This window comes from Prionailurus bengalensis, chromosome D1 (assembly GCF_016509475.1).
Source record: "Prionailurus bengalensis isolate Pbe53 chromosome D1, Fcat_Pben_1.1_paternal_pri, whole genome shotgun sequence".
Lineage (NCBI taxonomy): Eukaryota > Metazoa > Chordata > Mammalia > Carnivora > Felidae > Prionailurus > Prionailurus bengalensis.
In genome coordinates, this window is record NC_057346.1 from 19,985,153 (window position 1) to 20,011,467 (window position 26,315).

The 26,315-nt window shown below is 43.4% G+C and overlaps 1 protein-coding gene and 1 pseudogene across 2 annotated transcripts; one reads left to right on the forward strand and one right to left on the reverse strand.

Moving 5' to 3' along the window:
- Nucleotides 1-6,847: 6,847 nt before the first annotated feature.
- LOC122484542 lies at nt 6,848-6,948 on the reverse strand (annotated as a pseudogene).
- A 1,797-nt stretch (nt 6,949-8,745) lies between these two features.
- CRTAM (cytotoxic and regulatory T cell molecule) lies at nt 8,746-25,925 on the forward strand. Of its 2 annotated transcripts, XM_043579655.1 has the most exons (9): nt 8,746-8,954; nt 11,164-11,307; nt 12,482-12,643; nt 17,148-17,228; nt 19,218-19,301; nt 20,823-20,969; nt 23,241-23,327; nt 24,978-25,123; nt 25,161-25,925. In XM_043579655.1, the coding sequence occupies exons 1-8, from the start codon at nt 8,753-8,755 to the stop codon at nt 25,106-25,108; spliced, it is 1,038 nt and encodes a 345-aa protein (XP_043435590.1). In that variant the 5' UTR covers nt 8,746-8,752; the 3' UTR covers nt 25,109-25,123; nt 25,161-25,925. The 2 variants fall into 2 exon arrangements, with proteins under 2 accessions (XP_043435590.1, XP_043435591.1); XM_043579656.1 differs by lacking the exons at nt 8,746-8,954; nt 11,164-11,307; nt 12,482-12,643 and having other exon boundaries at nt 17,000-17,228.
- Nucleotides 25,926-26,315: the final 390 nt, after the last annotated feature.

Genomic DNA, 26,315 nt, shown 5'->3' on the forward strand with positions numbered 1-26,315 from the left:
GATCTATACAGTTTGGAAGATGTGTAATTGAAAAATCCCAACCTGGAAACTCACCCAAAGGGCCACCCAGAAGGCATCTAGACTTAATGGTATTAAGCACAAACTGTCCCCTCTGACCTCACCTTGCTCAGGCCCATCAGAGTCCCAAATAGGAAAGGGGCTGGGCGTGTTGCTTTCCTGTTGGCAAAAAAAGGCAGCAAATCATCAATTCTGGCAACACTGGACACTGCCGGCTGTTTTTAGCTATGAACTATGGGAAGATCACTGCACCTGCTTCCACCAGGGCAACTTCTAACTAAGGCCGCCAAGAATTATAGACAAGAAAAGTCCCATAATCTCAGAGCCTCCCTCTTTTCAAGGCTACCACTCACATAAAGAGCCTTTGGGATGGGTAAAACGCAGTTCAAGAACGAACAATTTTTCAAAATTCATCCCATTCACCTATACTGTGGATGATGAGACTCCCGCTATTCTGGTCCTTAGTGGAGGGTAGGATATAGGAAGCAAAGAACAGTTGCAAATATAAGGTTCTGTTGATACACCTGTTGATAATTCCCAAGTGTGTGGATACTTTGAGAGGTCTTCTTGAAAGCCATATTGGAGGGGCGCAGTTGGTTGAGTGACCGACTTCGGCTCAGGTCATGATCTTGCAGTTTGTGAGTTCGAGCCCCGCGTCGGGCTCTGTGCTGACAGCTCAGAGCGTGGAGCCTGTTTCGGATTCTGTGTCTCCCCCTGTCTCTACCCCTCTCCTGCTCATGCTCTGTGTCTCTCTGTCTCTCAATAATAAATAAACGTTTAAAAAAAAAAAAAGAAAAGAAAGCCATATTGGAAATAATTTAATTTGGGCCGAGCCAGATTCATTGTCACCCTCGTAACTTTCTCTGTTGATGATATCTCAAAAAAATGATAGTAAGCATTTTTCATAACGATCTAAATTGAAGCACTTTTTTGTCTACTACCGCATAATAGTCGTGTAGATAGGGCTCTGATTTGAGACAATTCATTCTGTGTCTCTGGTGTTAATTTAACTCAAGCTTTTCTATGCAACATAACAATAACAGAGCTAAGCTTATATCCTATTATAGTGTTTAGTCATGAATATATACATTTCTTCATCTTTGTAGCCACTGACTCAGCTAATACTTAAAATCTTCCTTTGTGTAAGGCCCTGGGACTGTAAAATGAATGAATGGCAAACAACCTTTCCACGAGAAGTCTGTAATCTACACACAGAGACATACTTGTAACTAAATAACTATAAAGGAATGTGCCAAGTGCTATAACAGGAGTCCATTCAGAACCTTTGAGGGTCTTGGAGGAGAGGGCAGGTCATTGTGAGGAAGGAGGAGGCTAAAGACTCATTAGGCAGGTTCGACAAAAGCCGGATAATCTGAGTTGAGTCCTGGCGGGGATAAGAAATGTATCCAGGATGACAGAACAGCATGAAGGTAAAGTATCTTCTTGACCCTGAACCTGGCAGTGGCTGGCGACGACATTAGTTAACACAAGCAAGAGCTGGGACAGAGCAGGTGGCGTATCTGTGTAGGACGCGTCTGGAGCATAGGGGGACGCGAGAGATGATGATTTCCAATGGGGCGTGATGAGTCTGGGTCCCTGCAGGACAGACGTGCACGGTTCTGGAGTTTTAAAATGTGCCGCACGCGATAATTGGCCTACTAAGGTAAGAACAAGAAAGAACATCTTATTCGTTCTTCGATCTCCATGATAGCCCCTAGTAAAGGGGAGAGCAGACGTGGCAACTCCCAAAATCTTGGGGGGACATCAAGGAATCTTAGGCACTGCACAGGTCTTATCCGTGGATGCCTGCGTAGGTGGCGGTCACTGATGCTTGCCCTTTTGCCTGAGGCCCGGTCGCATAGGCTTTGGTGTGTGGCCATTCCACTGATAGGACAATTAGTTCGTGAGGTTGGGGGTGGAGACGACGGTGAAGGTCACAGGTTCTACTTCCATATATAAACCAGTCCCGATCTATGAGCCCAGAGTCAACTAGCAGCCTCGTAACACGTGGCCTCACATGGATGGATGGATGGATCTGGTCAGAAGTCAATAATCCACTCAGTAGACACGACCTACTAACAGTAAGCGGTGAGCTCCCAGGAGAAACTCCACAGCCATTCACTGCCAAGCTTTGCTCCCCGGTATCTGTGGAGCCGTGCGGCGCGCTCACCTGCAGACTGGAACCCTGAGGCCCGGCTGGGGAGCACTAGGAAGGGGACGCAGCCCTCAGGATCTACATAAGAAAGGCCAAGGAAGGGTGCACAAGCATAGACATGTTTAGAGCCTACGGGGGAGGAAGTGGTGAGCAAAGAAGGTAACCCACACCCCATCCCTCTGACAAAGAAGGTGAAAGTTGGACTCCAAAACTTAGATGAAAAAGAAAATGTAAAAGAAGAGTTCCCCCTCAGCGTGCAGTGGCAATGAGAGAATCCTGGGGAACTTTCCCTCAGAAGGCGTCCCACGAAAAGTCAGGTACAGGTGTCTTCCTCTTCTACCCTTCGGCGGGCCCTTGACACAGTGAACAGTATCTTTAAGCACCGCAGCTGAAGCAGCGTGGGCCTGTGGCTTCTCACTGGAGCCATTCTTCCTTTCTACAAAGACTTCCTGTCTCAAAACTAAACAAGGGGTCCCCCACTGGTAACAGTGCAAGAGAAATGAGCTGGTCAAGCTAAAGGCAAGGCTTGGAGCAGAGTCACAAAAACAGCCTATGTCTCCAACGCAGCCCTTTCCATCCGAAACCCAGGCATTTATAGTTGTGGTAGGTCAGTTGGCCGATATTACATTCTCAACGGGAGTAAACCGATCTTAGGAGATACAATTCTTTATAGCATATGCTAAGAAGTCGTATTGTATTTCATTACAATTTTTTTTAATGTATTTATTTATTTTGAGAGAGAGAGAGAGTATGTGGAGTGGGGGGGGGGCAGAGAGAGAGAGAGAGAGGAGAGAGGATACAGGAGACAGGAGAGAGGAGACAGGAGAGAGAGAGAGAATCCCAAGCAGGGATGACAGCGTGGAGCCCAACGCGGGGATTGAACCCACGAACCGAGAGATCATGACCTGAGCTGAAACCAAGAGTCGGACGCTTAACTGATTGAGCTACCCAGGCGCCCCTCATTATAATTTTTTACATTGTAAGAATCAAATAACGCAATTTCACTCAAAAGCATACATCTCGAGAAAAAGATAGCTTTAAAATGGAAGCCATTCGTTCATCAACAGGCTGCCGATACATATCACTGCTTCTATTTCCCCCAAATACAGGCTTCCTGTCTAGACCATCACTTTACTGAAAGATAAGAACTTGGGCAAAACTTCCAAGTATCAATTTCTGGCCTGAAGGATGAAATCAGGGCATGTTGCTTAACAGCGGTCTTTTATTCTATCATTGATTCAACGTAGTGCCTTCCCTCCTGTCTCTCAGTATTCTTATTAACAACAGGAGACCAAAGACATCTGCCCATCGCCGGCATTATGGTGCCATCATGAAAGCTGGCAATAAACCATTACTTTTCAAGCTCACACTGTGATAGCTTCTGTAAGGAATGAATTTTAGAGAAATATGACATAGTCACTGCCCTCTAGAAACTTCAACCTGTGGGAAGCAGGCTAACACAAGAACTAGAAAGTAAAGCGAGAATCATAATGGAATGATTATGGAAGCGATAGAAGGTAGACAGTTTCAGATTCAATTTCTTGGCTCAGAAGTTGCTTCACCTTAGTTCCATTGTCATTTCAAAGCATCTCTACTAATATTATCCCTATTACTCAATTATGGGTTGACTTTATAGATGAAAATATTTCCAAATGACCCAACCTAAGCAGAATTCAGGGCTTATGCTTCAACGCTCTTAGGAAAACACAGTATCTTTTTATTGACTCTTCATTGTTCATTATAGTATTGACTGATGATATGGGTATTTTTCCATTAGAACGCGAGCAAACTTTTTTCCCATGGAAGTCAATACAAATGCAATACAACAATTCTGGGTTATTATTGCCAGGGGCCAGCTGGAAATTAATGACCTAGAAATGGAACAAACTAAAAAGTCTGCACCAATTAATTCCCAGGGCTCTCCAAAGCACTTTTCCTAATACTTGAAATTTATCACAAGGAAATAAACTCCTTTTTTCCTTTCCCTCTTTTTTTTTTTTTTTAAGGTTTCAGATGATGGAGTAAAACTCATTACATTTGCTATTCATAATTTATAACCCCACGGTATTCTTCTGTCTACGGAAGTGTTTTGTACTTTCATTGCTAACAATTGTCTTGTCCTTAAAAACAAAAAAAAAAAAAATTTTTTTTTTATTTAAAACTTGAAGAACCGATGGCAGCCAAATCAGCAGTAAATCCAATTTATTATTATAATTTTTTTTTTTTATCAATTTCCTTTTTTTGGGAGGATACATTTGCAGCTGTTTACGACCAATTGTTTACCATTCTCTGGGGGCTGCGATTCGGGAAACTAGTCTCTCGTGTTTGCCTGGAGAAAGTGCTGCTGTGGAAAATTAAATTGGAAGAGATCTTAGAACATCATTCCTCCGGCACAGCAGCTCTTTTGCAGGGGGGGCCTCCCTGCTCCTGTGAAGGGCAGCTTCCTAACTCACAAGAGCGCCGCTTAGAATTCCAGACACACTGCTTATACTTCAAGCCAGAAGGAGCTTGCTTCATAAACGGAGGCCAGAGAGGCTGAGTTTTCTGGTCTCATCATGGAGACAGTCTGACCTAGTTACATGACCGTGGACTTGGAGGACCACAGACATGGGTCCAGATCCCAGCTCCAGGACCTGTGTGACCATCAGCCTCTACTCCCTCCATCTGTAGAGCCAGCGAAGTAACTCGCTCTTTATAGGATTATTTCGAAAGTTAAATTAAATATAGGTTTGACGTGGCCTGGCTGAGTTTCTGGGCTACGACAGAGAGCAGGCGCCCGATGGATGTTGTTCAACGTTTTCCTTTATTTCCTATCAAAATCGCACCCCTTCAGGACACATCCTACTGTCGCTACCTACAGTGCTGTCTCCTTTGTACTGACTTAGGTTTTGTTTCTATAAGAAGTATGTAATGAGAGGGGCCCGGGGGGCTCAGTTGGTTGAGCGACCGACTCTTGATTTCGGCTCAGATCATGATCTCACGGTCTGTGAGATCGAGCCCCACATCGGGCTCTGCGCGGACAGCGTGGAGCCTGCTTGGGATTCTCGCTCTCTGCCCCAACCCCGCTTGCTCTCTCTCTCTCAAAATAAATAAATAAATAATTTTCAAAATGTTTATTGGGAAAAAAAAAAAGTACGTAATGAATGACTGAATGAACGAAGGAGGCTGTGCTGAGGAGGAGGTTGCGTTGACCCTGCCTCAGCTTGGGAGTGCCTTGCCCCATTGCCAGCCTGACTGTCTCCACATCTCTTCCTCTGCAGAAGCCCTTCTGACCAACCACACAGAAACGGTCACCGTGGAGGAAGGCCAGACGCTCACTCTCAAGTGTGTCGTTTCTCAGGGGAAGACCACATCCCTGCAGTGGCTGGCCCCATCAGGGTTCACCATTTTTTTCAATGAGCATCCTGGTAAGTGAAAAAAACAAAAAAACAAACAAACAAAAAAAACAATCGCCACCAGATCGCAACCTGAGGGATTTTCCAGACAGACAAGCTGGTGGGGGATAGAAACCAGCATGAGTCACCCCAACGATGGGCTTGGCCCACCTACGATTACGCGGGGATCACACCCAGCAGCCTACCATTTTACACACGGCTGCTTTTTTTGACAGGAAGTCTGAAATGGAAAGCCCCCCCAGAATGATTGGTAAAGGGGGCTCAAATTACAAAGCACGTTTCCATGCCCGCACCTGACCCCCACCTCGCTTTTTCACTCTCCGCAGTGCCATGACAGGCAGGCAGGAGACTGACTAGAGGCCCTTTGTCCCCCGGCAGCTAACACCGTCGCCCCCCCGTCTGGAGCCAGCTGCTTCGTTTTCCATCTGAGCAGCTCAAAGTCACATCACAAAACTCCCTTCCCAATATCTCCTCTTCTGCTGGCCTCAGCACAAAAGCAAGGTCGCCGAGCAACTGACAGGACATGCCGCTTTGGAAAGGAGGACAGTCATTCCTCCTTTTCACAAGCACACAATGAGCCCTGGATGCCTGAGACGGAAGGGGATTCTTCCCCGCAACCCCCTCCCCCGCCCAGTTTTATTGAGATACAGCGGACATGTCACCCTGTATTGATGTGTACAATGATCTAGTATTATGTATATATTTCAGAGCAATTGCCACAGTAAATCTAATTAGCATCCATCACCGCACAGAGTCACAATGTTGTTGTTTTTTTCTTAAGGGATTTTTTTAATGTTTATGTATTCATTTTGAGAGAGAGAGAGAGAGAGAGAGAGAGAAAGCCGGGAAGCAGGGGAGGGGCAGAGAGACAGAGAGGGGAGAGAGAGAATCCCAAGCAGGCTCCACACTGTCAGCGCAGAGCCCCACTCGGGGCTCGAACTCACGGACTGTGAGATCATGACTTGAGCTGAAATCAAGAGTCAGACGCTTCACAAACCGAGCCACCCAGGTGCCCCAAGGAAAGGTGTTCTTAAAAGTCTATTTAGTTCATCTCTTTGGGCAGAATTTTACTAAACCCTCCCCTAGATAATGAGACCATTGCATGTCTCCATTTAATATTCTCAGCTGCCAAATACTTGGAAAAGTCTCCAAAACAGCAAATTGCATTCTGCCTTGTAAAAGCAGAGCCCCTAAAAAACTTAATATGCTATGAAACATTTAAAAAAATTTTTTTTAAATATGAAATTTATTGTCAAATTGGTTTCCATACAACACCCAGAAAAATATGGAATGCTTCACGAATTTGCAGGTCATCCTTGCACAGGGGCCATGCTATTCTTCTCTGCAGCTATGAAACATTTTTTAAATATTGCTGTGTTCGGGGCGCCTGCGTGGCTCAGTTGGTTAAGCATCGGACTTTGGCTCAGATCATGACCTCACAGTACGGGAGTTTGAGCCCCGTGTCGGGCTCTGTGCTGGCAGCTCAGAGCCTGGAGCCTGGTTCGGATTCTGTGGCTCCCTCTCTCTCCGCCCCTCCCCCACTCATGCGGTCTCTCTCCCTCTCTCTCTCTCTCTCTCAAAAATAAACATTAAAAAAATCTTTAAATATTGCTATGTTCAATGTAAAATAACCACATATTTCAAACTAAATCAACTATCAATAGTAGATTCCAATAAAGTAGATATTGGTTGTTACAAGTTTTGAGAGAAAAACTTTGGGTAGAGATAATTGCCGTTAAATCACGCTTTCTCTTGTTTTGGCTTGGTTTTTGGCAAACCAGGATAAGATGGGCACTCCCCAGTTTCTAGCAGAGTACCTTGATTGAACTCGGTGATGCTCAACTGGGGGTCATTCTTGCCTTCCAGGGGACATAGGGCAATGTCTGGAAAGAATTCTGGTTGTTGTAATTGGGGACAGGCAGGGGCACTGGCATCTAGTGAGTAGAAAGGCCCGGGTTGTTGCTAAACATCTTATAATGTACAGGAGGGCCCCCACAACCAGGAATTATGGACTCCAAAGTCAACAGTGCTGAGGCTGACAATTCAGGGGTTCTAGCCCGGGTAACAGTAGTGTCCCAGGACATACAACCATTATTTCAGATGAGAGACAACCTTCCTTGGGCAGCCATTCAAAGCACAACTATTTTAGGTTTGTTTGTGTTACAAATCTAGAAAGAAAGCAGGGAGAGCAAGGGGGGGGGGGCGGTGGAGAAGGAGGGGAAGGAAGGGAAGGAAGACAAACCCACTCATTTCAGGAGCCTCTGATTTGCTAAGGGACCTATGGTCTGAGATAGACATCCCAGGTCAGTATAGAATCAAACCAAACAGAACAAAAATAAAAACAAAAACCACTTGCTAAAATCTTTAGGAAACTTCAAATAATAACCAACTTCTAAAACATTAAAAACAAAAGGGGCGCCTGGCTGGCTCCGTTGATGGAGCATGCAACTCTCGATCCCGGGTTATGAGCTCGAGCCCACGTTGTGTGTAGAGATTACTCAAAAATAAAGCCCTTAATGGGGCGCCTGGGTGGCGCAGTCGGTTAAGCGTCCGACTTCAGCTCGGGTCACGATCTCGCGGTCCGTGAGTTTGAGCCCCGCGTGGGGCTCTGGGCTGACGGCTCAGAGCCTGGAGCCTGCTTCCGATTCTGTGTCTCCCTCTCTCTCTGCTCCTCCCCCGTTCATGCTCTCTCTCTCTCTCTCTCTCAAAAATAAATAAACGTTAAAAAAAAAAATTTTTTTTAAAAGCCCTTAAAAAACATAAAAAGATAAAGCAGCCAACGGGCGTAATGACTAGCCGTGCACTGATCTTCCATTCTTCACATCCTTTGTGACAAGACAGCCTCAAATCAATCAGATTTCGAGGAGGTAATTACAATGGGGCATTTTTCATAATGTAAAAAAAAGGGGGGGGGGATGTAATCCTCCTGCAGCCTGAACCCTTCGCCAGCACAGGGTTAATGTCAGTTAATTTCATACACGTGCAAATAAAGCGACCGGTTTATCTCACAGATCCCAGTAGCAAAATATTTTGTTTCCTAAACGAACGTGGAGCTGTTGAGAGGCATCCAGCTGGTAACACCAGAAATTTGGAAGGCAGCTCAATCAAAGATGTGACATTTGCTCCGTCCACGTGTGAAATTCAAAGGCCATTCCCGTGAAGAGCCAATGGGCAGAGAGTCTGTATGCATCTGCTAGTTTGCTTCCTAACACTTCCTTTACCTTCTGGTCCAGCTTTAAAAAATCCCAAATACCAGCTTCTGAATCACTCCGCCCATCAGCTCTCCATCCGCGTGCTTAATGTCAGCCAGCAAGATGAAGGCGTGTACAAGTGTTTACGATACGGCAGCTCCGTGAGAACAAAGGAAGTAAAAGTGATCGTGACAGGTAGGTGGTTGACAGCCAGCACACCCAGCAGGGTGAGCGACGGGCCTCTGAACAGGATACATCATGCTTACGCTTAACATCTGAGTTTAGAAACAGCGCCTGTAGCAAGGCATTTCCCAGGGGACCTCTGCCATCCTTTGTCAAAAGGAAGCAGAAAGGAACATGTTGACCGGCGAGCTCTAGATTAAAATGTGACTTTGTGAAACGTGTCTCTGGCATCAGCGAAGTTTCCTCTCTGGGGAAATTAAAAGGAAGGAGAATTAATATTTGATGAGCCACGACTGTGTGCCAGGCACTGTACTAAGCTCCTGGGAATCAACGAGGGATTAGACACAATCCGTGCCCGCCAGGAGTTGGCATGCTAGTTTAGACAGGCAAAGCAGTGTGTAAAAAAAAAAAAAAAAAAAAGTAGAACCTCACGACTGCATAGCCTAAGATGGGATGAATTCAGAGGTGACTGCACTGGGCAACGGCTCGCATCCTCTGCCCAAACCAGTCCCTCTCTGCCAGTGAGAGGTGGGTTGGGAGACGAGGATAGGAAGTAACAGCGTCCAGATCGCCCGGGGACCTGCCCGGTTCTGTGGACGGTCAGCTGTGTTCAGCCTGAGTCTTACTGTCTTTACTTTTCCGATTTTTGTGATGGAACAGATCAATTCGAAACACTGCTTTCTGTCGATCTCTAAGTGGCATAATTCCACATATCCCACAAGTGGATTTCTTAGACTTCGGTTGAATTAATACAGCGTGGTGCCTGCGGGGTAACAAAGTACCTGGGAAGGAATAGCTCCCTTCGGGTTTTAAGAACCAATGTGACTCACCCACCTTACTGGCCACCCCTCGTGGCACTCTGGCTCACGCTGCTTGCGTGCTCTTCTGGGGTCTTAGAACTCTCCACGCGTACTTCTCTCGCTGCACTTAATACATGATCTTTCAACTGACAGTTTAGGGGCTGAGTCTATCACCGGACTGTGAGCTCCTCAAATAGCTAATTTTTTCATATGTGTACTGCCGGCATCCAATGCTGCATACTCGGGGCTGACTTTACCATGTTTCGATGGCAGACAAATCAGCAAATAAATGCGGAAGAGTAGGGTTCTGGACCAAAGTGTGAAGTAGAACGGGAAAGAGGAAGAAGTTAGCCTAACTAAAAATCACACTTGCCCCTTGAACCACACAGGCTTGAATTGTGCCGCTCCACTTACGCGTGGATTTTTGCCAATAAATACAGTCCAGTCCTATAAATGTATTTTCTCTTCCTTATGATTTTCTTCACAGTTTCTTTTCTCCAGCTTATTTTACTGTAAGAATACACTATAAAATACGTAGAACATACAAAAACGTGCTAACCAGGTGTTCCTGTTATCGGTAAGGCTTCCCATCAACAGCAGGCTTTTAGTTAAGTTTGGGGGGAGCCAAAAGTTATACAGAGATTTTTGACTGCGCAGGGGTTGAGGGAGGTGTCAGTGCCCCTAATCGCCACACTGTTCAAGGGTGAATTCCATTCCCAAGACAGGAGTAGGAAGAAAAAGGACAAATGGGTCCTTTATAAAAGAAATGCACCTTTTGGGGCGCCTGGGTGGCTCAGTCGGTTAAGCGGCCGACTTCAGCTCAGGTCACGATCTCGCGGTCCGTGAGTTCGAGCCCCGCGTCGGGCTCTGTGCTGACTGCTCAGAGCCTGGAGCCTGTTTCAGATTCTGTGTCTCCCTCTCTCTGACCCTGCCCCGTTCGTGCTCTGTCTCTCTCTGTCTCAAAAATAAATAAATGTTAAAAAAAAATTAAAAAAAAAAAAAAAGAAAGAAAGAAATGCACCTTTTGATGTAAGGAGGGGACGGAACTAACTTACCTTGGCGTGAATCATACACTCGTGAAAGTTTAGAACGGAAACAGCCATAAACCAACTCCTTTCATGTCACTAATCAAATACAGTCATTTGTCAAAGGCAAAAATTGCCATTGAAACATTGGGGATTTTCGGGGACTAATCATACACTGGGTAACAAACAATGTGACTACAGCCAAGGTAGCGTTACAAGTACATAAAAGCCCTTTAACAGTATTCTGGAAAAGGTCGAGCAAAAAAAAAAAAAAAATCCCATTATTGAGACCATACGCTACAATCATCCCTACAGATGATCAGACTCCGTGCTTTACTGGGATACGTAGACCAGCTAATTAAGCATGAAAAAAAAAAAAAAACAATTTTCTTCCAGCAACTCCTTCCACACCAATCCTGGAAGCTTCAGTTACCAGAATGCAAAATGGAAAAGAACACGTTACGCTTACATGCTCCACCGTGAGAAGTAAGCCCCCTCCGCAGATAACTTGGATTTTAGGGAACGACATAGAGCTCTACGGTAAGTAGGGGAGATGGTTCTTTCCTCCTTTGTTTTCCTTCCTACTTACATTTCCAAGGAAGTCTTCAATCCTCTGGCGCCCTCTGGTGGCACCAAGTGCCAGAAAACAACATTCATTAACCCATCAGTTCTTTTCCAAATTATCTTTATAACCAATCGATACTATGGCTTCATCTTGAAAACCCATCACAAATAATATGATTGCCTGTTTGTGCTTAAAACAAAGTAGAGGGGCGCCTGGGTGGCGCAATTGGTTAAGCGTCCGACTTCAGCCAGGTCACGATCTCGCGGTCTGTGAGTTCGAGCCCCGCGTCAGACTCTGGGCTGATGGCTCGGAGCCTGGAGCCTGTTTCCGATTCTGTGACTCCCTCTCTCTCTGCCCCTTCCCCGTTCATGCTCTGTCTCTGTCTGTCCCAAAAATAAAATAAAAAACGTTGAAAAAAAAATTTAAAAAAAAACAACAAAAAAAAAGTAGAAACCTAAAATAGAGTTATTATGGCTTCTTAAAATTCAACAAAATTTCATAAAACAGGAAAACAGCTATTACCTCAGCATGACTTGTGTAGCAGACACAAAATTGAAAATACATTTACCACAACGCTTGTATATTGGAACACTTATAAAGTGCAGTACCCTCAGTGACAGATAAAAATATCATATGGTACCAAAGAATCTGAACTTTGATTAGACTGAAGCAGCGTTCAATTGACTAAGCAGGATAACAAACTGTCACAATTGGGACCTGTTTACGGTCTGTGTACGTTGTAACACAGGTTACATTCAATTTTATTTAATCATAGAGAGATTCATTCCAATGCCAATTCTACATCATTCCAAGACCTCTCCATTAATTTGCCTCATTCGTCCAAACTGAGTAAAGTCGTGGGTCTTTGTGTTTGACAACATCGGGCTGCCCTTGTTGTAACCACGATAAGCTTTGGATTTTTTTTCCCCCAGTAGTGATGGGTTTACAGAAACCTATTCATTGCTATTCACCTGCTCCCCTCTGTGACTAGGGCCACGTAGGTACAAGGGAGTTGGCTGAAGTCAGAATGAGGTTAGAAGTCTAACAGCTTTGCCAAGAGGTCAAGGCCAATTGGTCTCTGAGGGAACCAAACCACCCAATGGTATTAAGTAGCCACAACTTCAAACACCTCTTTAACTCGCTCCATAGGTGAAACCCACCATGAGTTTGAAACCGATGGGAAGAAATGTAACAGCAGCAGCATCCTCAGAGTCCACACGTACAGCAAAAACTCAACAGTGGACTGCATTATCCGACACAAAGGTCTACAAGGAAGAAAACTGGTGGCACCATTCCGATTTGAAGATATGGGTAAGAGGGATGAATGATTGCTTTTAATCATTTTCAATTTACTTTCATAGTACACTTTTGAACAAAATTAAATGGAATGGGAAAAGTCCTTCAGAGTGAGATCGCAGTCAACAAAGCTCTCCTTAACAGCAGATTCCTTTAATGATTGAAATTTCTCCAGCTGGGCGTCAGAATGCGACCGTCCCAACGTTGGGAACCCCAGTTGTGCACAAAGCCTAGCAGAGCGCCATATGCAAACAGCATCATGCCTGCTTTTTGATAATAACCGCTGACATAACTTGGCCTTGAATCGTTTGATTGCACTCATGATTTTGAAGAGGTTATCTGAAGCATACCCAAAAGGAGATAATTGCCGTTGAAATAAGTCTAAACTTGTCCATATCATTTTACGTTAATATAAAACACTCACACAGTCAAACTAAGTCATGGTTACTCTTTAGATTTCTTTTGTTATGACCGTTCTGCGGATTTTAGTTTAACCAGGTTAACATTCCGAGCAGAACAAATAACAAACGAAACGTCACATCGTAACTGTGAAGAGGAGTCGCCTCCATTTTTCCAGTGGAAAAATGCATTCCTTCATCAAATGCAAAAAAAAAAAAAGTGATTTCAAAACTCTAGAAAATTTTTGAGTCAAGAAGTATCTAGTAAGAGGTAGCATGAATCACAAGACTCTGACCTTCGTTGTTGTATAAAGTACCTCTCAGTGTCAGAAGAATTTCTGAAGTACAAGGATCCACTCACACTAGGGAAGGAGGAAGCTGTTGGATGAGGACGCGTTTGCTGAAAAAGCTCTTTGGGAAATTACTGCTAATGAAAGGCGCTGGTGAAGGAGAACACCATGGTGGGAAAACTGCCATGCTGCCCCGTGGGGGGTGGGGGTGCCGTGCTGTGGCTAACAGGTCCCCCCCTCACTACCACAGGTTTTCCACCAGTCACTTTCTCGTCAAACCAAAAGTAGCAAGTCTTGAGGAAGCTGCATTTAGAAGACTTAAGCCCCCGCAGACACGGCTGGGTACTATAATCTGACGCAAACATTCCTACCTCCTGATGACTCCTCCCCCTCCAGCCTCTGCTGTCAGTGGAGCACAGCGCATGCGTGGGAGGGGGGGGGTTATTAGGGGCCGCTTCTGAAAGTCATTCAGGGTCTTAAATAAGAGAACCAACCATGTCGAAAAAAAATCTATGTTGACTTCTTCAGCTATTGTTCGGGCCACCTACAAAACTTTACTCTTGAGGGGAAATCACAGTTTCTTTCTCTTCCATTATGGCCGTAGTTCTCTACGACTCAAAATCCTAGCCATCCAATGCTTCTTAACAGTAATGGGACACGACTTGACTTTTATCTATGACCTAACGGTCGACTGTTTAGCCCCCACTGCCAGATCTTCATTAAGTATTCAAAGAGTAATTCCAGTATCAGCTGTTGGTGGCTTCCATGTGTTTATGACTTTCCCCTGTGGCAAGCTACTGCATGGACGTACAGATACTACACCCATTTTGTTCATCCCATGAGTTTTACAAGGTGGATTAGTGAGAATGCTTTAAAACACACTTACAAGGGGACGTCTGGGTGGCTCAGTCCGTTAAGCCTCGGACTTCAGCTCAGGTCACGATCTTGCAATCTGTGTGTTCGAGTCCTGCGTCAGGCTCTGTGCTGACAGTTCAGAGCCTGGAGTCTGCTTTGGATTCTGTGTCTCCCTCTCTCTCTCTGCCCCTTTCCTGCTTGTGCTCTCTCTCTCTCTCTCTCAAAAATAAACAAACATTAAAAAAAACATTTTTTAATAAAATAAGATAAAATAATTTTACAAGTAAGGATTCTGACCCCCTTCATCCCCACACTGCATCGTAGGACTTGAGAAAATGAACATCAGGCAAGCACCATATCTGGAGGGGGGGAAGGTACTGGAATGAGTAACGTCTTCCTTTGAAAAACTCACAACGCAATGCTTGGAGAAGGAAAACAGGACAGGAATAGATCAGGCCACCTTCACAATGATTTACTTCATCTTTTTAGTATTCCCAATGAGGAATCTTGATTTCCTGTTACTTATCTGGAGGTTAGATAAAACAAAAAACTTGAGCGACAGTTCTCACACTCACCGATTGCAGGAACCCTCGATGCTCCTACAAATATTTGAGGACCCCAAAGAATTTTTACTTATGTGAATCGTACCTGTCCATACTTACGCATTAGAAATTAAAACTAAAAAAAGTTGACTTATTTAAAAAATGAATCCACTACATATACATAGAAATGACACACTTGTATAAAAAAAAAAAAAAAACCTGTATTTTGCAACGCCAAAATGTTAGCGAGGAAAATGGCATTGTTTTTCATCTTGAAAATCTCTTTGGTATCTGGTTTCATAGAATTAGGTTCTCATAATTTCAGCGTTTTTTTCTCTTGCGATATGTTGTTTTGCTTGAGATATATACAAAAATACAGCCTCCCACAAATACGTAGTTGGGAAAGGGAAGATGATATTAATAACTTTTCAGATAATTGTGGATATTCTTCTTTGATACTATACTAAAACTCAACAAGAGGTGACTTCTTAAAGGTTAATTGCTATGTGGACTCTGGAACCCTATCAATGAACTTTTCGTGCCCTTGTTACATTAAATTCTTTGAACAGATTTGCACTTTGGATAAATCTTTTAGCCAGGCATGATTTGTAGCATCATGCCTTGGTCATTTGGAAAATATCAATATATTGATTTATACAGAATTTTCAAATGTTGACACATTTCGGCATCAAAATCCCATTCATGAATATCGTCACTGATTTCATCGAAGTCTTAGTATTTAGAAGCTGTCAAGCTCACAGGGGTGGGTACAGGTTTTTCAAAACGGAAATGTGGCCGGTGCAACTGAGTAAATTTTTAATATTAACTCTCATTAATTTAAACTTAAATAGTGTAGCCCGTGTATGCTGTATTGAATAGCACAAGTCTATAACATTCTAACCAAGCAGGGACAGAAATCATAAAGCACCAGTACCCATTTAATCAAATTAACATTTGGTCTAACTGAATCTACTCACTAGCTTGTTGACTGGGAGAACAAATCAAAGTAAATACAAACTCATGGGTGTGTGTATATCTCCTGTTCTGTACAAAAATATATAATTATCTGAATCCACACAGTATCATATACATTATTCCAGAAGATCTTGATCATTCTTGATAATTTTTCTATGTGCCCCCAATATTTCCCATCTACTCGTCTCATCATTTGCCTCCAGGATTTCCATCCTACTAGCTTTCAAGCTTTTTCTCTCCTTTCATTGCTAGCAGCTGTCTTTTCAATTTTCCCTGACATCTTTGTGGTCACAGAGTTCATCTTAGCCTGACAGTCTAAATTACTATTTCTCTATTGTTTCCTTAGCGGTGGTTCTTCCTCTTCTCGGAGCTCTCGCATGCAACTCTGGCATTTGTATCGTTTCCAAAAGTTTTACATGTTTAAGAAAAGAAACGTTCATGGGGCGCCTGGGTGGCACAGTCGGTTAAGCGTCCGACTTCAGCCAGGTCACGATCTCGCGGTCCGTGAGTTCGAGCCCCGCGTCAGGCTCTGGGCTGATGGCTCAGAGCCTGGAGCCTGTTTCCGATTCTGTGTCTCCCTCTCTCTCTGCCCCTCCCCGTTCATGCTCTGTCTCTCTCTGTCCCAAAAATAAATAAAAACGTTGAGAAAAAAAAATTTTTTAAAAAAGAAACGTTCAAAGCCATTAAATAAAAAGCTGAGAAGCACTCACAGATTCCAAAAAGACATTACCTACCCGTCACGTATCCCTATTTATAAAATTTCAGGCACCTTTCCTATACACCCACTGGTTGCAGGACTGCTCAGGGGTCAAATCCGCGCTACACTGAATGTCTGGAGACATCCCTAAACATCGTTTTATGTTATACTGTAAGCATTATGTTTTATAAACAGCAAAGCGTTGGGCTGAACGTGTTGTATGAATGAACTCATTAATTCTCACGTACACACAAAAAACCCCCCCAAGGGCAAAGCTTAGCATTTCCATTACACAGGTAAGAAAAAATTGAGCGTTCAAGAGATTAGGCATCTTGCTCAAACTCACTCAGCACAAGCCAAGTCAACGGCATTGGAATTCGACCCACTCCGTGACGGACTCCAAGGCCACCTAACTAATAAATAAGGAGGGAGATAGGTGAATGCATAGACAGACAGAGGGGCAGGCAAGTAGATGGAAAGAGAGAGAAAGACAGCGAATACCCTCTGCCTATTATTGCCAAATGTACCACTCCAAGTCCAGCATGCTGCACTTCTAAGCCAGGCAGCCTAGCAGATGGGCAGCCAGCAGGATACAGATTCAAAGACCAGAGCAAGAGCTGCAGAATACGTAGCGCTGAGGTTTCTGCAAAAACCTCCACGAGCAGGTAGCAGCCAAATACATTCTCCAACCTACTGTACTGAGCACAATGTGGGTAAAACTGCTCTCCGTGGTTGCAGAATTCTGTTTTTCCCCTTTCCTAGTTACTGATCGAGAGACAGCTTCAGATGCCCTGGAGAAAAACTCTCCATCGTCTGCAGACCCTCAGCAGCCCACTAGCACTGGTAAGTGTCAACCCATTACAACTTAAGACCAAAACAAAAAAACAAAAAAAGCCTCCTCGGGAAGGTCACTTTTCCAATTCTCAATTTTCAGATTTTTAAAAAATTTTAATAAGACTATGCAGGACCCCCTCTGCTGGTTCCAGCTTTGTGGTAGAATGTTCCCTTAGTGGGGGGGGGGGGGGTTAGGGTCACTAATGCCTTGTAAATTCAGTGCTATGTTGCTTGATAAACACACACACACACACACACACACACACACACACACACACACACACACGCACGCAATAGTGACCTTTGAATTTCCTCTATGGTAAAGGGCAAGGTTGTATTCATTTATGGAGAGACTCGTTTCATTGTTTTCTCATCCAGAACAGACTAAACACAAAATAAAGACTTGATTTCAGCAAAGGGCAAAGAAACAGGATCTGGAGATTTGCTGCTCTTCGTCACAGAAGAACAAAATCACCTTTGAAAACACCTCAGTTACTTGGTTGTCAAGAACTCAGATAGTTTTTGATGACAGGATTGAACCCTAAACGCAGAATTTAAAAAGCCTGAATGAATTATAACCAACTTTTTAGACAGTGAACCCATTGGGGGGTTAACTGGGGGGAATAATCACGTGTTTATCTTTGTATTTTACTAGCGTAGTATCTGGCACTAGGAGGTACTCAGAAAACGCAGTGCGAATATATACGTGTATGAATACATTCATTTGCTATGATGTTTTGAGCAAAACAGCCTCAGCCAGAAAGGGCAGAAATTCCTACGTGTCCTCTTCCTATTTCAAATAGTGTGTCTCTAATAATTTCATTTGATGGGATAAATGTTTTCGTATCATTAGCATGTATGTTCATGGTTGAGTATCAGATCGTATTTTTCTACAACTTTTATCTGGAATAATATTTAAAAAGTCAATGTTTGGGGTTTCTAAACACCGATAGAAGCAATATGTACCGTACGGTTTTTTGAAGGGCGATGGAAATTGAAAATAACCTGAAGTGGAGCGGTCACGTCACTTGCTTTAATAATCCAATTTTTTTAAACGTGTTTAGAATCGACTTGTCTTTAAATTGGCTTACGGAGCTACTAAACAACCCAATTTTCTGCTCTGCTTTTTCATATAGAACCGAAGATTTAATATGGTTTCTAAATTTCCTTTCAGCTTTCAATTCCTATGATTGTATTACAGTTAATAATAGCCATTTTCAGTAGAATGGGTGGTCTCATTCCCCGTGGGATCCACACAGTGGCGCTGTGCAATGGGCTAAAAAAGCAAGAGACTAGGTTGGGAGGGGGAGGCGGGGAGGTGGGAATAGGCAGGACGAGCAACAAAATCAGAAGAAGAGATCTCTTCTTTCTATGACTTCTCTCACCTAGCAAAACCATCACAGAACACCCTGCTTCTAAGGGGGAGGGGCCAGTACAGGTTTGAATGACAAGGGAGCCTATTTTTCAACATAAAAAGCATTGCTTTCCAGGCTGCTAGCTTATCCTTCCATAAAGCTCGGGATGTCACCCTTCAGTGTTCTGTTGTTATCTTGCACCTTTCTAAAGACCTTCTCGCTCACAGGCCTGGTTCAGGTGGGAAGTATAAAAGAACGGTTTAAATTTTGCATTCTGAATTTCCGGATAGGCTCTGTCACTTCTTTGCTGCGTGACAATTTACTTAGCTTCTCCAAGCCTCTGTTCAGAGCTGCCGTGAGAAACATACCAAATGCTCAGTTTCAGGCTTAGCACAGTGTTCGGTAAACATGTATCTTTAAAAAATAAAGCAAAATGAGCCTGGCCGTTTGCAACTATTTTTGGAAAAAGTCAGTAGTTCAGAAATAGTCTTGTGTTTTGTTTGTTTTGTTTGTTTGTTTTTAAGTCGGACTACTTAATTTGGTTCCCAAAGATGCTTTGCTGTTTGGGGATTAGTATGTGTATATACACGCTATTCACAGAGAGTCAGATGTATATATCATGTCTTAACTTCTTTCAACTTAGTTGCAGTAGTGGAAGATTCTAATACAACAGAGATTGACAAGGAAGAGAAAAACCAAACCGCTCAAGATCCTGACTTAACCACTGGTAAGTGTCCCCTACAGCATTTAGAATAAACACTTGACATTTTAACCTCTGAACCAATAAATCCAATGGCCTTTTTCTGTCCCTACTTTCCTTGACCTTTTTATTGGTTAATCCCTCCCTTGTTCCTTGACTTAGGGTCTCCCTGGCTTCCCTGACATACTCTGCCTGGTCCTGTCACTCTTTGCTAATCAGTCCTTCTCTGTGTCCATGCGCTAACCTCCCTTCCTCCTCTGGCTTCTTATATGTGGATATACTTCTGACTTTACTTCTCTATTCTTGATTCCTCCCTTAATTCTTAAAGGGTTTACCCCTCCCCAGGATTGTTCCTATTGCCACTACGCAGAAGGTTTCCATACCTATGCTTCCAGAACATTCTCTGGAGAATGAATCCCTATTGCATTCCACCTCCTACGTATCCCATGGCTGGATTTTCTGCCATCTCTTCAAACTCAACATCACTAAAAACCGAACAGCATCTTTTCCCATAAAATCAGCTTGTCCAAACCATCACACAAGCCCCACACCTTGGTGTCATCCTTCACTCCTACGTGTGTACACACACACACACACACACACACACATACACACACACAAAATCAGTCCGTCTCCAAGGACTTTTGAGTCTTCCCTTCCAGATTTTTGTCTACTATCACTGCCACCTCCCTGGTCCAGACTCTCATCGTCTCCTGCACAAAGTCTTGTGACTCGCTGGAGTTGTGATCATTTTTAAGACTCTATTATCGAAACACCCCTCTGCATGCTTCACACCTGTGTTCACAAGACCTCTGCGGCTCCCACAGTCTACGGGGCAGAACAGGACCCTCAAACCTCCCATAAAGCGCACTCTGACTTCTGTTTCATTAATTTATTTGTTTCTACAGAGAGAGAACTATGCCCTAAAGCACAGAGATTGTGTCTAATGAGCTCCAAGCAGCTCCACACGGAGCTGGTGCTCCTGAACTGCTTGTTGTTAGAGGGGGCAGGACATTCGGGCAAAATCAGAGCCGGCCGAATCCGAGTGTGAGGTTTAGAAAGATCTTCAAGACCTCACCTCGTTGATCTCCGAATGCCTTCATGGAGGACCACCTTTAACCAAGCCAACATTCATGAATGTTCGCTGCATTTGCATGGCTTTCCACACTCCTTAACAACCTCTCTTGCTGCTTAACCACATGTTGCTAAAAAAACTCATTCCTTACAGCTCACTTAAATCCCCCGACTCTAATCTAAGTCAATATTCTTGCCTGCGTTCTCTAGAAATGAAAAATCACAGCTTCACTACCTACAGCACATAAGAGCGTTTTTCCAATCGCCTCACAGAATGGCCTTGTTTGTCTGTCTGCCTGTTGGCTTGTTTCTGGAGAATAAATAGTATGAATCTCTTTCTCTTCAGGTTAAAGTCCTCCGTCTTTTTGTCTGAGTGGCCTATCCGCCTATCTGACATTTGGGAAGCAGCCTGCAAATTCCTCAGGGACGGAAGCAAACCGACCTTGAGCTGAATTCCTCTCGTTTGCCTTACAGAAACAAATCTTCAGTACGTGGGGGTGATAAGGAGGAAAAATGGCATTCTGCTGCTCACCCTGGTCTCCTTTCTCATCTTCATCCTCTTCATCATCGTCCAGCTCTTCATAATGAAGCTTCGGAAAGCACACGTGATATGGAAAAAAGGTGAGCGGCGGGGGAGCGGGTGGGGGGGGCTGCAAGACGCAGAAACGGTTGGCTAGCCAAAAGGAAATTCTGCCAACTTAAAGCTTTTCTGTTAGATACTTCAGCCATCTGTTTGGGAAGTGTTGTCACGCAAATACGCCATGGTCTGTTTCGTAGTAAACACGGGATGTGCAATCTCCAGGGGCTCTAATCAAAGAGCGTATAACCAAGAGAAAATAGAGTAGCTCCGGGGATTGACATTAAATTATAAAAGCTGCCATTCGCAAAAGTACGCCAGGTGGAAAACGCATTCATTCATGCCCTCTATTCATGGAGTACCTATCATGCGCCGGGCGCGGTTGAGGCACTGGGGATACCTCTGTCAACAAGACCCCTGCTCTCAAGGAGTTCATATTCTAGGGACGGTCAATCAAAGGTTGAATGTATACTGTCTTGGTTGTGCTCTTACTTTGTTTTTGTTTCAAAAAAAAAATTTTTTTTAATGCTTGTTTATTTTTGAGAGAAAGAGAGAGTGCGTGAGGGAGCATGCACGCAAGAGGGGCGGGGGCAGAGAGAGAGGGAGACACGGAATCCGAAGCAGGCTCCGGCCCCGAGCTGTCAGCACAGAGCTCGATGCGGGGCTCGAAACCCACGAACCGCGAGATCACGACCTGAGCCAAAGTCAGATGCTTAACGGACTGAGCCACCCAGGTGTCCCAGTTGTGTTCTTACTTTGAAATAATGCAGTCAGCCTCCCTCAACCATAATATGTTAGTAATTTTTGCTAAGCATTCTGGTTTAAAAGTTATCAATGGGGGAAAACATATATATATATATATATATATATATATATATATATATATATATAACATTATAATAGTATTATATATGCTATTATAATACTATTATATATACTATAATAGTACATACAATATTATAAAAGTATCATATATAATAGTATAATAGTATCATATATAATAGTATTACATAAAGATTATTATATATATTATGTATATATGTAATATATATATAATTCAGCCAGCATGTAATATATATATATAATTCAGCCTATTGAAATGCATAGATTCAACACATATCAGGGCTGGAAGGACTTCAGAAGTTATCCAGAGTAACTATCTACTCAGTTCCTTCTATAAATGTGTACCAGGGTGATATCCCCTCTTTAATTCTGAGTGATTATTTAGACCTGTGTTGCCCAACAGAGTAGACACAACATGGCTATTGAGCACTTAAAATGTTGCCAGTTGCTTTCCAGATGTGCTGCAAGGATAACATATACACCCCACTTTGAAAACCCAACACGGGGGCGCCTGGGTGGGTGGCTCAGTCGGTTAAGCGTCCGACTTCGGCTCAGGTCATGATCTCGCGGTTCGTGAGTTCGAGCCCCGCGTCGGGCTCTGTGCTGACAGCTCGGAGCCTGGAGCCTGCTTCACATTCTGTGTCTCCCTTTCTCTCTACCCCTTGCCTGTTCACTCTCTCTCTCTCTCTCTCTCTCAAAAATAAACAAACATTAAAAGAAAGTTAAAAAAAAAAAAAAAAGAAAACTCAACACACACACAAATACATTTCTAATAATAACATATTAGATCTACTAGGTAAATAAAATATAAATTGTTAATAATTATTCATCTTACCTACTTCTTTTTGCTTTTTCAACATGGCCATTAGAAAATTTATAAAATTACACATGTGACTTGCATTACGGCGCTGCTGGCCCGGGATCATTTAGCGACATGTGGCTCCAACATCCCCAGTAGCAGAGAACTCATTATGTCCCAAGGCAAAATACACTACCTCTTTGAATGGCTCTCACCCTCTTAAAAGTACAACTTCCGGTTTGATGTCACTCTCTATATATATTCAGCTGGGCCAACGTTCATCATAATTAGACCTAGAGACAAAGCCTGGCTTTTCGGCTGTACCTGCGCAACAGGCAAATGTCATCGTATAGTTGCAGAGTCCCCCCGTTAATGCTTCACCCCCAGGGTTCGTTAAGGCCTCCTGGAATCATTCCATCTCAAAGAACAATACTTGATTCTAATCTGTGGTCATTTGATTTCCACAACTCTTACACTGCCTAGCACAGTGCCTGCAGGAATCATAGCAAAGAACAAAAACAATTCTCTAAATGAATGAGGGCATGATGTATGGGAGGGGCAGGGGTAAGTCCACTATTGTGTAGACAGAAGGATCATCTTATTCAAAATACATCTCTACACATAGGTGATGTGTGACATTAGAAACTAACAACACAGTTTTCTTTTCTTGCAGAGAATGAAATTTCAGAACACACGCTGGAAAGTTACAAATCGAGGTCAAATAATGAAGAAACATCATCCCAAGAGAAAAAGGACCAAAGTGAGTCACCTACATGACCTAAAACTTGAAAAATAATTTGTTGTCTTGAAGGAGGAGGGTGAAACGCCAAGTCTGATTTTTAGCACTAGAAAGTCAATCACCTAAATCGTCTTGTGTAGCACACAAGTGCATCTTCCAAAATGAAAAGTAGAGACCATTAAGTTCCTTTGGGAAGCCATCTCTGTGTCCTGACTGTCACACCCAGACACACCCGTAGATTGTATGTCCCTCTTGTGCTGAGGGGTATCTCACAGACACCTTGACAGTCCAGCACTTCCCGCACCAACTGGTCATTTTTGATGTGTTGATTTAGCCACCACAGATCTCCTTTGGGTGGTGAACAGCTGGGTTGATCTCAGTGTGTCCGCAGATTCTAACACAGGGCCTGATGCGAATGGAGTGTTTGACAAATGTGTGTTGAATAAATGAACACAAGGCTTAACTGATTCAAGCAGAAATGTTTGGGGGCTTTTGGAGCACTCCATTGCAGGTTCCCAAGCAAAATATGTTTCCAAAGAGTGAAAGGAAGGGTCTAAAAGGAGATTGTGTGTGTGTGTGTGTGTGTTTGACAAAAATCCAGTAGACAGCAACCAGCGCTACGGTAAAGAATCTTATAGCTTCCAACCGTTTTGTTTCCTCCATGCAAATTAACTTCCTCCCCCTGCCAAGAGTTGCAAGACATGCAGAAGAGCTTTGCTGCTAGTTTCTAATGGTTTTATTGAGGTTTTTGTAGGAAGCCGGTCTTTCACAACACCTCTGCCCTTTTTTTGCTTTGACCCAGTAGGGTGTGAAGTGGGAAGAATCGCTGACTGGCTGGGAGGGGGGAACAAGAGGGCAGACTGTGAGAACTGGGGGTGTGAGGGGAAGTGTGTGTGAGGTGCAGAAAGTCTGTTGTATCGCATGTGTTTCTATAACGTCAATGTCTGTGTACTCGACCCGCCAGTAGGAGAATAACGTCAGGATGAGGCGTAAGTTGGATTGTTTCCTCTGCCAATTTTCCCAAGTGAGGGGCACTAGAACAGTGGGTGTTGAATTGTAACTTTTAGCAGGAGAAAAAAATGCCCTGAGCTCAGGAAAGCCTTTTGCATCTCAACTTAAGAAAATGAGTACTTTCACTCAGGGCTCCCTCCCCAGAAAGGTCCAATCCCAGGGGCTTGCCACAGAGGTGGGAGGTGGTACTTCCCCCTGGGCTCCAACCTCTACATCCATCCTCCTTCCCTTGGCTCCCTCAGACCTGACATTTCAACTTCGCTGTTTTCGCTCACTTAAAAAGCATCCTCTGGAGCTGTCTCCAGCCTCTGTGTATAGTTAACGGGCTTTGAGTGGTCCTGTTGCCCGTAAGCCCTGTGACTTTCAGTATAAAATTTACCAAATGCAACGTGTGTTTTTATTTGTTGGGTTTTACAGCAGAAATGTCTACATATTTTATTTCAGGGTGGTTAGCGTATTGTTTACGTAAGACTTTTTAAAAATCAGGCTCTGGCAATGCATTCAGACCATTTATAGGATATGCATCCATCGATTTCTGATTTGATGTTTAAGACATTAACATATGGACCTAGCCAGACCACGTGCAGTCAACGTGTCCCAAACGAACGGGTGCACTGTTGTTCAAAAGGAATGTTCATCTTTGACCTGCTTTTCTTTCAGCTTTCCACTCGAAGAGCTACATGAACTACATCACACGGTTGTACTCTGAAGCAAAAACAAAGCGGAAGGACGATTCACGGAGTTCGAAATTCAAAGGAGAGCCCGCTCATATACCAGAGAGCATCGTGTAACGTTCTTTGCAACAAGCAAATATTGAGCATCGTGTAACGTTCTTTGCAACAGCAAATACTGATTTCGGTGCAGCTGCAGGCCTCACAGTGGAGCAGCCTATGGGAAGGAGCATAATTAGGGTCACAAGAAAAAATATACTTTGAGTGCAATGCAACATGGTAGCCTCCCGTGGCACACTGCCCTGGATTCAGGGCTGTGAAATGAGAACCAGACCATGGACACAAAGCTTCATAGTTTAAAAACAAAAAAAAAAAGAAAGAGAAGAGAAGAGGAAAAGAAAAGAAAAGAAAAGAAAAGAAAAGAAAAGAAAAGAAAGAAAAGAAAAAAGAAGAGAAAAAACCTATCATGCCTGACACTACTTCAGAGAAGGAGGAGACTCTTAAGTCTTGGAGATCAGGGTTGATTGGGCCAGCTAGCATCTTACCATGAAGGGAAAAGGAGTTTTTAGATGCTGGGCTTGAGCAGAACTACTTTAAAAAAAAAAAAAAATTTTTTTTTTTTAATAAATCTTTCCTTCTGATCGCCAAATAACAAACTTTGGGATGGAAAGGACCTAAAGAAGGTCTCCAATCCTAGGAGCTTACTTTCAAGAAGGGCTTTAAGAAGATGTAGCTTTAGTTCAAGGCGGGCCCAAAGATTCGATTTTCGAAGGTTTTCTTGCTAAATCACAAGAGCGGATCTGGCCAAGTTTTCACCAGGACATTTCATTACAAAAACATGTACCAAAACAACAACAACAACAACAACGAGTTTAACTTACTATGACCTAATTAATGCTTTAAAAAATTATTTAATAAAAAGCTGAATGTTTTTCTAGTGGTTATGGTCCAAGTTGTATTTCCTCCTTTTATTTTACTATGGGAAAGGGACATGTCTTCCCCACCCCCCCCCATCAGTTTATTTAAGATATAGCAAACGCTGAATAAGCATTCACTTATGACATTTCTCATTATTTGGACCTGAATAAACTAATTCTAAAATAATATCTCCCCACCCTATCACACACACTCATATGAGTTTATAATTTGTTACAGAACCAGATACAGCTGTGATTTTTTTTTCTTGATAAAAAAGAAAAACTAAGTAATCTGTTCACCCAACGTGGGGCTCAAATTCAGGACCTCGAGATTAAGAGGTGCATGCCCTCTGACTGAACCGTACAGGAGCCCCCAAAAAAATTTTCTAAGAATGATAAAATTACTGAAA